Below are 13,439 nucleotides of genomic sequence, written 5' to 3' on the forward strand. Positions count from 1 at the left end.
GGGACTGTATTTATTTATTAATATTAATTTTTTATAATTTTCTCTGATGAAAGTTACATAAACACAGATAAAGGCTTATGTATGTATGTATGTTCACACTATTATCATTACATGTATAAATGATTAGAAATAAACAGAGAGACATGCAGGTCGAACTTTTCACACAGTTATATTCACTTGAATGATTCTAACTTTACAAAATATGCAGAAAAGGGCAAAACACAAAGATTCTGACGGCAGTTTAACAACAAAACATTTGTTCCTATTTGGCGTAGAGCATTTCTGTTCTCGTTGCGTAGATGGAGCTCAGAGAAAACGCAGCGTCCGTGATGAAGGTGGGCAGAAAAGCAAAGAGGTGAAAGAAAAATGTCTCCATCGCAGAGACCAGGAGGTATCTGTGTTTGGGCTGAGTGGACGTGACTGCGTGCAGCATGGCGTTAACGACTGGGTTGGCGTCCTTGAAGCCCGCCGTGCACGCTGACAGGAAGTGCTCAGTGGCCAGCTCAATGTACTGACGGTTGAAGATCTGCTTGCGCTCGTCGTCAAGTTTCTCCCAAATGTCCAAACCGCTTTTCAGCTTTAGGATGTTGGTGGCTTGGCAGAAATTACCAGGCTGAATGATACTGACCTAAAAGTAGAAAAACATTTATTTATACATTGAATCAGTCTGTATATAGTCAAAGCGTTACGTTTTAGCTTTGGTTGGCCATTTTCTTTCTTGGTGAGATTTAGATTATCTGGCTTCTGCTAAATGACTTCTAGTAATTCTACTGTACCAATCACACAAAAAAAGTTACAGCGACTGTTTCATTTAACATTTCAAATGAAACCGTAAAATAAAATGTGGTCTTATGAGGACAAATAGTACAAAAATTAAATAAATATATATATTTTGGATATTATAGTTAATTGTTTCATTCAACATAAGTTGACCTTCCTATTTTCCCACAGGCCTCGTTCTTTGCAGCGTTTCACCCTCATGTTTCAGTTTCAGTTTCCACTCTTACCTTCACCCCAAAACTGGCCATTTCAACCCTCAAGCAATCTGCAAACGCCTCCAGTCCTCTCTTTGAGACACTGTACGCTCCCAAGTTCAAGCAGTTGAAGAAGGCAAAGATACTGGACACGTAAACAACCCGACCTGTAGCAGTCAGGACACATAAAACATTGGGTTTTAACCACATGATCGCTGCAATGAGAAAGTTAGCAAGTACATTACTGTACCTTTGGAGGCACGAACCAACGGCAGAAATGCGATCGAAGTCCTAATGCTGCCAAACAGGTTGATGTCGGCCACTTTGCGGAAATCTTCAATGGTGCTCCATTCAATCTCTGCCCAGTGCGAAATCCCAGCGTTGTTCACAACGGCCCACAGACCTGACAAATTCAAGTAGTCCCAAAAAGAAAGACATTTCTGGTTGTGGAAATTGGGTGTGACCAATGACTAATTGCATCACTGTGTGTGATCTAGCAGCTGGTAAACCGAGAAAGTAAAACATTTCCTTTACGTGGCAAACGATGACTCCATCTTTTCCAAGAGACTTAAGACGTAAATTTGGGATTATTACAAATCAAACTTATTATGCAGTTAATCCGAATTTTAGCATCTAACAGAACTTTAACGAGACAACGTGTTGACTTCTTAAAGTCAAGTATATTATTTACTATTTTACGATCTCAAAAACAGAATTCATTGCTTTTTAAAAATATTTTAATTATAAAAAGTATTAACATTAGACCTTAAACTTCACATATATATCAGTTTAGAATAAAGGTATATACATATCCTGGTAAATCAAATTATAGGACGGTAAATCAGTCTTTTGACTTTTCATTTTATCTTATGTGAAATGTATGGACTATTTTTCTAAACTGATTATTTGACTTTAAGTGTAACAAAGTAATTTTTACTTAAAATTGAAAGAGGAAGTAAACATTTACCACTTATTAGGACCTTACTAATAAATCCTATTCAGAATATTTAAATAAAAAGGAACAATTTTGACTTGCATTACTTTTTGGCATAAAGGAGCTTCCATACACATTAAAGCTGCATTGTGTCACCCTCTTACCTTTCTCTGGCAGGTTCTCCTGGACCGTCTCCTTTGCCTGCTGGACGTCTTCATCACTGGTGACGTCCAGTTTGAGGATTTTGAGATTACTGGAGCTTTGCAGGATCAGACTCTGGGCTCCGGCTCCTTCTGGAGACAGACACCCGGCAAAGACCACAAACCCTCTGAGGTCCAAACATCGAGCCAGGTGGTGTCCGAAGCCACTGTCACAGCCGGTTATGAGCACGGCATAGCCATGACTATGCTCCACCTGGCTGCGGCGGTGGCGAGTGAGCAGCTTGGCAAGGACGAAGATTACGATGGCAGAGATGGAGGCAGTGCCAATGATTTGGCTGACAAGGCAAAAGGTGTTCATGCTGACAAAGCGTCTCTGAAACACTCTCTGAGGACTGTCTGCCCACTCTCAGCCCAGAGACAGTTCACTGTGAGCGCCGCTCGATTCTAATTCACACCATTTCTTTGTGGGGAAAAACCAAAGTCAGCCTCAGGCAATTGTCTTGCTTCGAGAAATCCACACCGAATTCCAAGAATAATGACATTTTTCCTCATTGGCATTTTCAAAGCTACCGGTTGTAAATAGGGTTTGACTCATTCTAGGCCTGAACATTACTCAGTCCCAAAAGAAACCAGTATTATAAAACAGAGAACTCACAATTCGGGAACATTTTAAGGCTAAAGAAACTCATATATCTATCACAGTACATGTTTTCTCTTAAGCATACAAAGCCAAGAGGCGTCTAAAAAACATAAAAAGCAAAAAAACTTTTTGATAAGACTCTGCCAACTTGTTTGCAGGCAGCTTCTTTTGGACCAACAAACACGGTTTATTCAGCAAGTTTAATATAAATTCGACAACAAAATACAAACCAACTCGATTTCAGTATCAGATATTAACAAGTTACAGTATAAGACACAGCGACTTTAAAATATTATTCTATCTATTCTGAGAACCCAAAAAAATTTAACTTCAAATAAAATGGCAAATACACATATTAAGAACAAAGAATGTTTGGATGGAAATAAAACACTTTCTGACATCCAACTAAAAGATGTATAAATGTACTTTTAAGCTGACAGGCGCTGGATCGGCGTCACTGAGTCTGACAGTGCGCTTTATGTTACACTAAGATGAATTTCACATGGGCTGAACTGTGGAAATGTACAGGAAGTGAAGAGCAGTGACTGGCCTGTGTGGTACAGATGGATCAACGGCGGTAAATGTCGCAGTGTTACACACATGACAGCATGGGAACAACAACAAGTAAGAAATTGCACACGATGTTCATTTTCTGTAGTGGGAAACGATCGAAATGCGGTTTAGCTGCAAAAATGGTCCTAAAATACGCAACTCATACAATCGGTCGCTTTAAACAGAAATGAACTACAACAATGCAGAGTTGCTTTAATCATGAGTAAAAAAAAATTAAAAAAAAAGCATCTAAACAAAGTGTTGAATAAAGAGTTTCAGTCTGTGAAGTCAGATATATAATTTGTTCAGCTGTGCATGTACATTGTCAACTGTTCCTTGCTGCCTCGGCCTACGCTTGAACAATATTTTGAATTCATTTTAAATCTGAGTTCTTTTCACCGTCGTAAACTTGCCCCCAAACGGTTAAAATTATACGGTTGCTATGAAGAACTGAAGAAGAAGAAGATATTTGCTAAAACAAAAGTGTCCGGGTCTCATTGGGCTGAGTACAATAGAGATCAACACAATGTTTTGGTCTTTTTATGGGATTTGACAGTAATTAAAATACGGAATAAGCTCAATGTTATTCTTTGATTGCAGTTGGTCTTTGCCACAATAGAAACATTACAGACCGTTTAATACAAGTCTTAATGTCATCTAACCTCAGTCAATCATTTCCTGTGTAGTACAAAAAACAAGTGTGTGTCCAGAGTGACAGTCCTGGCCTGCTCGTGTACATTTTGGTGATAAAAAAATAAAACCCAGAGCTCCTGAGAGTTTTGCTAACAAAGAAAATTCTTGTAATCAGTGTGTTGGACCTATTACTACAAAAGCAACTAATACAGTACTTAAAACTGGGATTATACTAAGGTGGCAGAAGGCTGCAGGTTTTTCTGGAAGGTACTATTGGTTTTTTTAGCACCTACGTCTACTCGAATCCCTCTGAAACCCGGCGACATGATGGTCACTTTACACAGTGTGTTGACTGCACTCAGTCTGATTGTGGCCTTCACAAAAGTCCAACAAAATAAAGTGTCTGCGGTCCAATCAGGTTTCGACTTTGCCATAGGTGCCGTCTGGTGGTCGGTAGTGTTTAGGGAAGGCCTTGAGTTGCAGCGAGTTAAACGCGTATTTTCGGCTTCCAACGTTCTTCACAGTGTTTTCTCGTCTGCAGCCCTCGCTGAGGAGACACAGGGGAAGGAGGTGACAGAAAAAGGAGACATGATGCTTGGTGTGAATGTGATTTGTGTATTGCTGCGTTTCAAAGACCAGCAGACTGTTGACTTCTTCATACAGGAGGAACACAACAAATGCAAGCATGGAAAAACACACAATTTACACACACAAGACAAAAACACACGTTGGACACATGGGGGGGGGGGATACAAAATGTACTGACAGAGGACAGGTCCCTAACGTTTGGAGCCACCTGGTTAGTTTCTATAAAACATAGCTAAGCTGACGTTGTTTAAATCTTCTCAGCTAGAAGTGAAACCACGTAAAATAAGATTATCATGCTGACATATAACGAGTGCATGACATCACAACATATCACTGGAGTCTGTTAGATAATCTGCAGGTGGAGGGAGAAACCATTTATTATAGCAGGACAGTGACAGTGGCTGGCGGTTCTTTGATGGTCTGTGGTACAACAGATGGAGCGGGACACAGCGAGGCTAAAGCTTTTAGACAATAAAGTAGGAAAGTGTGCGGGGAAAAGGACCTTTTAACGTTAGAACCATGATCCCATTTATACTATTTACTTTCATCTAACATTACCTTAAAAATAATTGGGGTTTAAAATTTCCTGGAACCCGTTTCGTCTACATTTTAATGAGAGAAAACCCTTAAGCCTTTTTCATAAAGTAATAAATAAAATCCCACATTGAGTTATGATATAAAGTGACAACAGCATGACCATCATGGCACTAGCATAGTTGGTGTGTTTTGTAGATTATTTATACTGTATATATATATATATATATACACAAACACTCTGGCTTAGAATAATACATATAACAAAACCTAAGCATTTAGACAATAGAAGCATTTAAATACAATCCATGTCCAGCAGTATAGAATATATCCTCTCATACATCTGTAAGAATTAAGAAAAAGAAACAATTGGCAACACTGAGCTGTTTAAGGTCAATGATATAATAGTGTTAAATCAATACTGGAGGAAGCACTTAGTATAATTACACATTTAAATATTGTGAATTAATGAAATTGAAAATATAACCTCCCTTTAACTTTCTCATCGTCATGAATTTACAAAAAACCCCAAATCATTTCATCCCATCCCTGCTGCTCAGCAATTATATATTTCTTTTTAAAAAATTAATTTATATATGACAAAGCAGCTCAACACATAGCTTTTGTTTCACAGAGGTAGTTTTCAATGGGAGAGAACAGATAAAGATACTCAAAATGAAAAGTTGTGAATACTAACATAAAGTAACAGGTTGATAGTTTGGGAAACATATGTTTTCATTTCTTGTTTTCAGAATAAAATGAAAAGATTCATATAACTTTGATGTCTGCGTGCTGAAATTGAAGCTACTACCAGTGGCTGTTACCTACTGTAGCTAGTTGTCCATTTCTAAATGTTAAATCAGTAAAGCACACAATTTGTGGTTTTACAAGATGAACAGCTGCAGGACAAATATGTTCAGAGTGATAAACTTTTCATGTAACTCTCAAAATATCAACCCATTCCTTTGAACAACAAGCCCACTAGAATCAAATGCATTTCTACGGAACTTATTCTACTACATTTCATGGAAGGTCTTCTGCAGCAGCCTGAAACAGTGCTTCTCAGCTGGTTGTTGTTGCCCCACCCACTGCTGATCACCTGGATCAGGTGTGCTCAGCCAACCAGAAGCTGGAAGATACAAATTCCCCTTGTCCTCCTCCACTCCACCTTCATCGGACATGGCATCTTCCAGCTGCTGATCAACTTTCAGTTGGCACCTGATGCAGTGGGTAGTTGGAAAACAAGCTCCCCTTTTACTCGAGGACCAGGATTGAAAAACACTGGACTACAACACGCCTCTCTTCAAGTTTTAATCACTTTACCTACACAGAGTTTTTAACAGAGGAATTTATAAAGCAACACATATATAGAAGCGTATGCGAGAACATGGAGAGAGGATCAATATTTTCAGGTTCCAAAGGAGCTTAGGAGTGACTGTATGTGGAACGTGTTTGTGGCTATAGGGACCCTCAGAGCGGGGTAACATCCCAGTGGAGGCTATTTTGGTCTGATCCATTTCCTTACTGGGTCGATCCTAATGAGATGGAGCCTCAAAACACTGTAAATGTTAAGGTCACGTTCATTTCGCTTCATGGGCTAAAGTATTGATTTTTCTTTCAATCCAGGTTTCCAATGTGTAAAGCAACCTGACAACTGCTGCTTTCCTAAACTACGTACACACTTTTTTTTAAAATTTAACACAGCTTAACACCTTTAATGAACCACCTCCAGTATCTACCAAATAACAATAGAAATGTGTTTAAAGAACAACTTTCTGAGGGAACAGCAATAATCTTTTTGGCTTTGCCCACTTGCCTGGGCTGCCCAGCAACAAATCCACTACCTTAACAATGATGTCCACCTTTACACCACCGTATACTACTTTATAAATAAGGCAAACATGGGCGTATCACAATCTAACACTTTTTTTCCATGGAAGCGCAATGTAAACTGCATAATTAAAACAAATAAAAAAACTAAGTTAGCAAGTTAGGCTGAGCTTAGAAATAATACTAAATACTTTTGGATTTGGATACATAGTTGAACCTAAATCCGAATACGTCACAGATTCTGCTGAATTAAAATCGCTACGTTTAACTTGTCCAACATTTTATAGAGACGAGAATGAATGGATTGACAACACGCAATTAATCTAATTATATTGTTATAAAGCAACTTGAAATCACATGTACTGTGGCTCCATCTATTCACAAGCACAGATCCTGCAAACCTGAAATCACCTGACGCAAACCTGAATAAAGGATTTGGCACAAGCATAAATATAGTCCTCATTCCTTCATCCATCTGAGTTACAGAGTCAACTAATCACGTCATCCATCACATCTAAGTAGACCCGTCACTCTGAGTAACTTGATAAAGCTAATAGCTGCAATCACTTTTACTACAAAGTGTTTGAATCCTCTAATCGATCACTGCATAATCAAACACAAGTTCCCTGAAAATCCTACAGTCATACATTCCAAAATCAGCCAATTTAGGAGCTGCATCCTGAAAAAAACAAAACCAAACACAGATTTAACTGTGTTGGTCGGCGAGACAGAGCAAATCCTCACTGCACTGGCGTGAAAGCTGAAGACAACTGCCCTTCACTGTCAGGTCCGGCCTTTAGGGCAGGTGAAAGCACATTACATGAACGATGCTACTGCCTTCACAAATGAACTCAACACATAAATGACACATCAGCCAGGGTAACACAACTCGAGGGCACGTAGGAGGTAAAACACCGTACACAGTACGCAACTGTAAGACTAACAGGGGGTATTTGTGGTTTCTGCTACAACTTGCTGCACAGGAAAATGCACATTCTGCCCCTCAATCACACAGCTCCTTAGCTTTAAGAGAAATGTCATGCATGTTGTCACCGCGCTTGAACGCTGTTCATTTGCCTATGTGAGGTAAGCAAGGTGTTTAACGGGACAACAGAATCAGGGTAAAGAAGACTTCATGTGAGCAGCATGTTTTCATTGAACTGGACGTGTTAAAATCAACTGAGCCCGGCTGATGCTTCACTTCATTCATCTCTGAGGTTTATCCATCGTTGAATGAAGTGACTATACATGATCTGTTAACTGCTAATCATTTTAAAATAAAGGCTGGTGTCAATAAAAAAAGTAAAGGCAGGAAGACTTAAAGAAAAAAATAGTATACATACTGCAGCAAATGCATATCAGCCAATGTGTGCTTGTTTTTTTTTGTTTTTTTTTAAAGCTTTTCTCCATCTCAATCTGAAATGTAAGTGCAAAGGTACATGGAAGACAATGATAAATGAAGCTTAATGCATTGCACAGATAAAACAAGCCAGCTGTGCAAAGCTTAAAGTACAGATGTTGTCATTCTCATAGCTACTATCAACAATGCCTCTTTTCAGAAAGCAAAAATCTATAATCTGCATATTTTTATACGTATCACAACTCAGTAGTGATTTTTGGCCTGTGTTTCACACGTGTACAAACTGTTTGAGGCAGAAGACTCGCAGACAGTCACACAGATCATAAAGGGTGGAACACAATCGGTCCATTAGAGGGCGCTATCCACTAAAAAGTAAAAATCATCATGAGCCATATGGGCATACAGGGCTCTGGGAGGCTGTAATATCATCCACACTTTTCCTGCGGCTTCCCAGGGTTTGAACATTTCTGTCAGATTCATCCCGACAGCAGATGTGTAAAACAGCTGTTAGCGAGCTATTAGTGACAGGCAGTGGCTCAGACTACGTTCACGCTGAGCTGGCTGAAGTGGAATCTATCTTTAGGACTCTGACCGACAATGTGATCAACTTTGCAGCACAGAAAGTGTAGTTAAATAAATTTAGTAGTTTTCTTTGTTAGTGGTGGAGTCGTCCTACAGAAAGCAGTATGAGGAACCTGAGGAACCTCTCCCTGAGATCAGGAACCTTTTGTGGAACTTTAGGCCTCTACCTGCAATTTCACAGCAGAACTGAATTTAGTTTCTGGCCTGGAGTCCTAGCCACCAAAAAAGTCCCTGATTTGGGGGTAGTACTTTGTGAAGGTTCAGACTGTCGGGGTGGGGTCTGCAGTGCTGAGTGTCACTGATTAGTCAGATACCACCCAGCAAATTTGTGGCATTCTTTAAAGCTGTCTGAGCAAAGAACATGTCTGAATTCAAACCCTGGGGGTGTGAAACCATAATTAAAGTAACCTGTGACTTTTAGATAATTGTAGTAAAAAGTACAAGACTTGCAAATAAAAAGTAGTGAAGGAAAAGTATTAAGTTGCATAAAATATTAATAATAAACTACAAGCGCCTCAGAACTTTGAGGGGACTTTGAGTAGAGGGCAGTACAGAAATAGACTCAGTACAGTGAACAGAGGCTTGTTCTTTTCAGACCAGCATAAGAAGAAGTTAAAGGAGGGAGTTTGTGGATTTCCTGTAAATTCTACAAGTCCAAGTTTACAAATCCAACCTGAAATTTAGAGCCAACACAACTTTAGCCAGCTCAGTGTGAACTGTGTCTTGAGTTCAAGTGCATGCGGTCTTGGACCTTAAATAAGACACAACATTTTTCCATCTGTGGGCAGGTGTTTGAAGCCGGATGAAGAAAATAAAAAAAGGTAGTGAAGTGTCCGTAGAGGATGGGGCGTTGGTTGATTAAAGCCCTTGGTCGGGGAGGGTGTACATGCTGTACAGTAACACGGCAGTGGCACAGTTTCAGGAAAACACCACAGGAGTGAACGTGGAGTCTCCCCACCCCTCCTCAAAACGATGGCGGTGCGCTATGTTTCGGACCCAGTCCAGTTCAGCTGCAGCGGATTTTGGCCAGGAAATAGGCCACGCTAAGGAAGATCCACACTACCAGGAGGTTGGGGCTAAGAGCCAGCAGGGGCAGTGAGTACAGGAGGCTGGGATCCAGCCGGAAGTCACGCACAGGCAGCAAGCCGCTCAGGTTCTTCTGGATCACCCCCTCCCTCGTCCCAATGCTGCCGAGTCACGGACATAGTGGGGAGGAGGAAGAGGAGGAGGAGGAGGAGGAGGAGGAGGAGGAGGTGTGGAGCAGTGAAAAAAAATGCAGGGGAGGGGAACGTTTGAGGGAGAAGAAGAGAGATGGTAGAGCGAGGGAAAGTTGGAAAAAGGAAATGGAACAGGCAGGAGAGAGTTAGAAAGAAAACAAAAGACAGAAAGAACCAAAGGGAAGGAGATTCATAGCAAAGGAGCGCAACAAAGCCAGAATGAACAGATGGCATGCACAGAGGTGAGAAGGGCGAGAAAACACAGCATCGATGAAGAGGCCATGGCCGTGATGAAGATGATAAAGAAAACGAATCACAACAGTCGAACGTAACAAAAATCATGTTGAGCTCACAGCAAACCAGAATAAAACAATCCAGCAAAAAGTGAGCCAAATAAATAAAGAAATAAAGAAATCATAAATCATGTCACAGGAAACAGAGGACAAGGAAGAAGAGAAGAGAGAGAGAAAAAGATAAATTAAGGCAGATGTTTTTGTCAGAAAAGGAAAGAAGATAAGAAAACACAGCAATGGCTCTCCATGTTTATATAGTCTAAGACATGGGGTAAAAAAAAGAGGGAGGAACAGAGGGAGCACCCTTTGAAGTAGGTTCATTCTGGATCAGTGAGCTAACGAAAGCTACCCAGCTGTTGCCTTTGTCATAGAGAAATGACAAAAATGCAGACTTAATTTAAAAATGTATTTCAAGGGTGTATTTTCCATTGTCATCTTAGTATGGATATGAGGTAAATTTCAAATTAAAATAAAAAAAAAAATAAAGGTAATGCAGGGAAAATTCAGGAGAGAGGGGGTAAAAGACCTCCAAGCATTTAGCATGACAACTCAAAACGGGGATTAATTTCAAATGGTCCAAAAGCCATTTTCATGCTTGTCGGCTGTTGAGGCAGAGGAGAGGAAAACAGGGAGAGATGTGAGGAGATACAGGGGGAGGAAAAGGTGGAGAGACATCGTATCATGCGAGTATCTGCAGGACTGCAACTTTTATTGAGCACATGTACAGGCAGACAGGCGGGATTACATACTTGTACAAGGGTTTAAACAGCAAAATAGTCACAACAGAAAAGAAATCACAAAAATTTGAACACACAACATTTTAACAGAATAACGTTAAAAACTCCCATGTTGTTCCTGAGAGTTTCTGATACTTGTAAAGATTCAATAAATTCTGTGACTGTCCTCTGGCAAGAAACCACATTTATAGGAGTCAGTAACACTGTAGATCAATACCAATAATGCTCTGCTCAGGGACATAAATTCCCTGCACGCATCTGTCACTTTGTCTCCTGCCATGGCCTTCAGTGTTTTATGTCGTTTCTAATGTGGTTTGTGTTAGTAGACAAATTGCACTGTGTACGAGAAACGCGCGGGAACGGCGACATTTTCTGACGCCGGTTTGTTTCCTTTTCTTTTGTGAAGTTTGGCACGTTTGAAAACTACAAAGCCTGAACTGAATTTACGCAGCCTGAAAAGGTAACAAGCGCTAACAACGCTCTGAACTGAAGTGTTTCTTCATCTTCTTCCAACAGGTGGGGGTCAGACGTAAAATGAATGAAAGACTGGACAGGCCTATGAGAAACTCACACTGTGACACAGGGGACAAGCAGACAGAAAAGACAGACAGACAATGTTGTACGGACAAGAGAGACAAGCACCCACATGGTCCTTCCACCTAAATAACGGTCAGGAACTCTTCTCCAGACCCTTGTCATGTCTGAGTCTCCGAAAAAGAAGGAGTATTGATTATTAACAAAAATGGGACCTTTTTCCAACAAGAGTCTGTTGAAGTAAGTAACTAACTGGACTTGAAAACATTTAAGTTTCCCCACTGGGAAGAAGGAAGGACATTTAAAAAAAATCACACATGGGCAAAACCTCTTCGGTGTTTCATTTTCTCTCTTTGACCTGCTCAATATCTATTACAGACCATAATATCCTGTAATATCCCTGTTGTCCTTGGACAACATTGGACCCCACTCGAGTAAAGCAGAAGGGAAAGAACGAGGAGGTCAAAGTCTCCACTCTTCTGCCCAGGTGTGATTTGTAGCCATGTGTTTTTCATTCGGGCAGTGTTAGAGCCTCCCTACCTGCGCATGCAGTCGAGGGCCTGGGTGAAGACCTGCGGCGCCATGCCGTGTTCGTGCTGCAGGATCAGGCACTGCTCCAGGGTCACCGACATGGCCGTGCGGTCTTTGGCGCTTTTGCAGCTGGTGAAGCGAACCCCGTTCAGCCGGCGACAGACCTGCGAGACGCGTGTTTAAAGACGTCAATTTTAAAGGCGAAATTTTTAATTAGTCATCGTATTTTATGTGCAACGGATACGTCACCTCGGCAGCCTGCCAAAGGATGTCCACGTTCTTGTTTTTCCTGGCGTGGACGTTCTGCCCCAAAAACCTAAGCAGCTCAGGGAGACAGGTCTGAGAACGAGACCTGGGGAGGCCTGAGGGAAGGACGGAAATATAGGTGAGGTGAAAATCATTTAAAAAGAGGGCAAAGATGCTGTTCTGTAGCATTCTTCGGTACTTACAGTCCTCAGGGAGGACTTCTTTGAACTGTTCGTAGTACGAGCTCAGCCTGGATAAACTCTCCAAGTTAATGATCTCTTGCAGGGATGTGTCTCCAAACCTGAACAAGAGAGAGGTTTTACAACATTTACATTTATTCATCCTGACAGCAGCTGCAATCAGTTACTTATCCGGCACACTCACTTCTCGGCCAGCGTCTGCTGCTCATTGATGCCGACGTTGAAGTGCACCGGCTGGACCCGTAGCAGCATGCCGCTCTGGATCTCCCGAGGCAAAGCGTCGAACATGGTTCCCGGCAGTGGGATTCGGACGTTGAATCCGTCTCGGTTGCCGGTGATGATGGGCAGCATATCGGGAGCGGAGGTGCCTGTGGCCTGCGTCACCTTAAGGGGACGTAGAGTATAAACCTGCTTAATAATTCCTGAGCAGGATGTGCTGCTACACATTCAGCAGCTTCAGTTTTTTATATGTCTGAACCTTCTTTAATATCCGTTTGCACCGATACAGATACTCTGATTCTCCCGTCTGCAACACAGCCAGCAAAAATAACTAACTTTATAACAATGCCAATGAAAGTGCTTTCTAAATATTATCTGTACCTTAAAGGTGACATTACGCAGATCCATGACTCCCACACTCATGTCCTCCAACATGGCCAGCTCCTCTCCTAAAATACACACATGTATACTGGTCAGGAGGAATAATCCACAACATTCAAATAAGAGTGTTTTGTAGTACGGGTGATATACCTAGTGAGTATTTATCATAATTGCTTTCATTAGCAGCTGTTCCTAAGAATATTTTGCTAATAGAATAAAATAAATGATAATGACCTGGACCCAAGTAGGCGGCAGAAAATAGACAGATGGATTAACCAAACAACAGTAATTTG

General features: G+C 41.0%; 2 protein-coding genes across 14 annotated transcripts in view; both read right to left on the reverse strand.

Annotated features, from left to right (window-relative positions):
- Window positions 1–6: 6 nt before the first annotated feature.
- Window positions 7–2,745, reverse strand: zgc:113142 (uncharacterized protein LOC503524 homolog). Its single transcript, XM_067502084.1, has 4 exons — window positions 2,073–2,745; window positions 1,225–1,377; window positions 1,008–1,141; window positions 7–628 (listed from the first exon to the last, which is right to left on the reverse strand). The coding sequence occupies exons 1-4, from the start codon at window positions 2,425–2,427 to the stop codon at window positions 263–265; spliced, it is 1,008 nt and encodes a 335-aa protein (XP_067358185.1). The 5' UTR covers window positions 2,428–2,745; the 3' UTR covers window positions 7–262.
- A 145-nt stretch (window positions 2,746–2,890) lies between these two features.
- Window positions 2,891–13,439, reverse strand: part of LOC137125875 (inositol polyphosphate-4-phosphatase type I A-like) — a 37,851-nt gene continuing 27,302 nt past the window's right edge. For 9 of the 13 annotated variants that reach the window (XM_067502032.1, XM_067502038.1, XM_067502037.1 and 6 more), the window contains 6 exons: window positions 13,147–13,214; window positions 12,731–12,930; window positions 12,550–12,647; window positions 12,350–12,462; window positions 12,110–12,264; window positions 4,836–9,975 (listed from right to left, as the gene is read on the reverse strand). In XM_067502032.1, coding sequence (XP_067358133.1) covers window positions 9,795–9,975; window positions 12,110–12,264; window positions 12,350–12,462; window positions 12,550–12,647; window positions 12,731–12,930; window positions 13,147–13,214 — 815 coding nt within the window. In that variant the 3' untranslated portion in view covers window positions 4,836–9,794. Of the gene's footprint in view, window positions 4,442–4,835; window positions 9,976–12,109; window positions 12,265–12,349; window positions 12,463–12,549; window positions 12,648–12,730; window positions 12,931–13,146; window positions 13,215–13,439 lie in introns of those variants that run through there. The other 4 variants (XM_067502042.1, XM_067502040.1, XM_067502039.1 and 1 more) reach the window with 1 other exon arrangement.

This window comes from Channa argus, chromosome 4 (genome assembly GCF_033026475.1).
Source record: "Channa argus isolate prfri chromosome 4, Channa argus male v1.0, whole genome shotgun sequence".
Taxonomy (NCBI): Eukaryota; Metazoa; Chordata; class Actinopteri; order Anabantiformes; family Channidae; genus Channa; species Channa argus.

Coding starts and splice junctions, on each gene's coding strand:
- zgc:113142 (XM_067502084.1), bottom strand. CDS start 2,427: ATGAACACCTTTTGCCTTGTCAGCCAAATCATTGGCACTGCCTCCATC. Junction 1,142..1,224: donor GTTGGTTCGTGCCTCCAAAG/GTACAGTAATGT, acceptor TGACTGCTACAG/GTCGGGTTGTTTACGTGTCC. Junction 629..1,007: donor TGGCCAGTTTTGGGGTGAAG/GTAAGAGTGGAA, acceptor TTCTACTTTTAG/GTCAGTATCATTCAGCCTGG.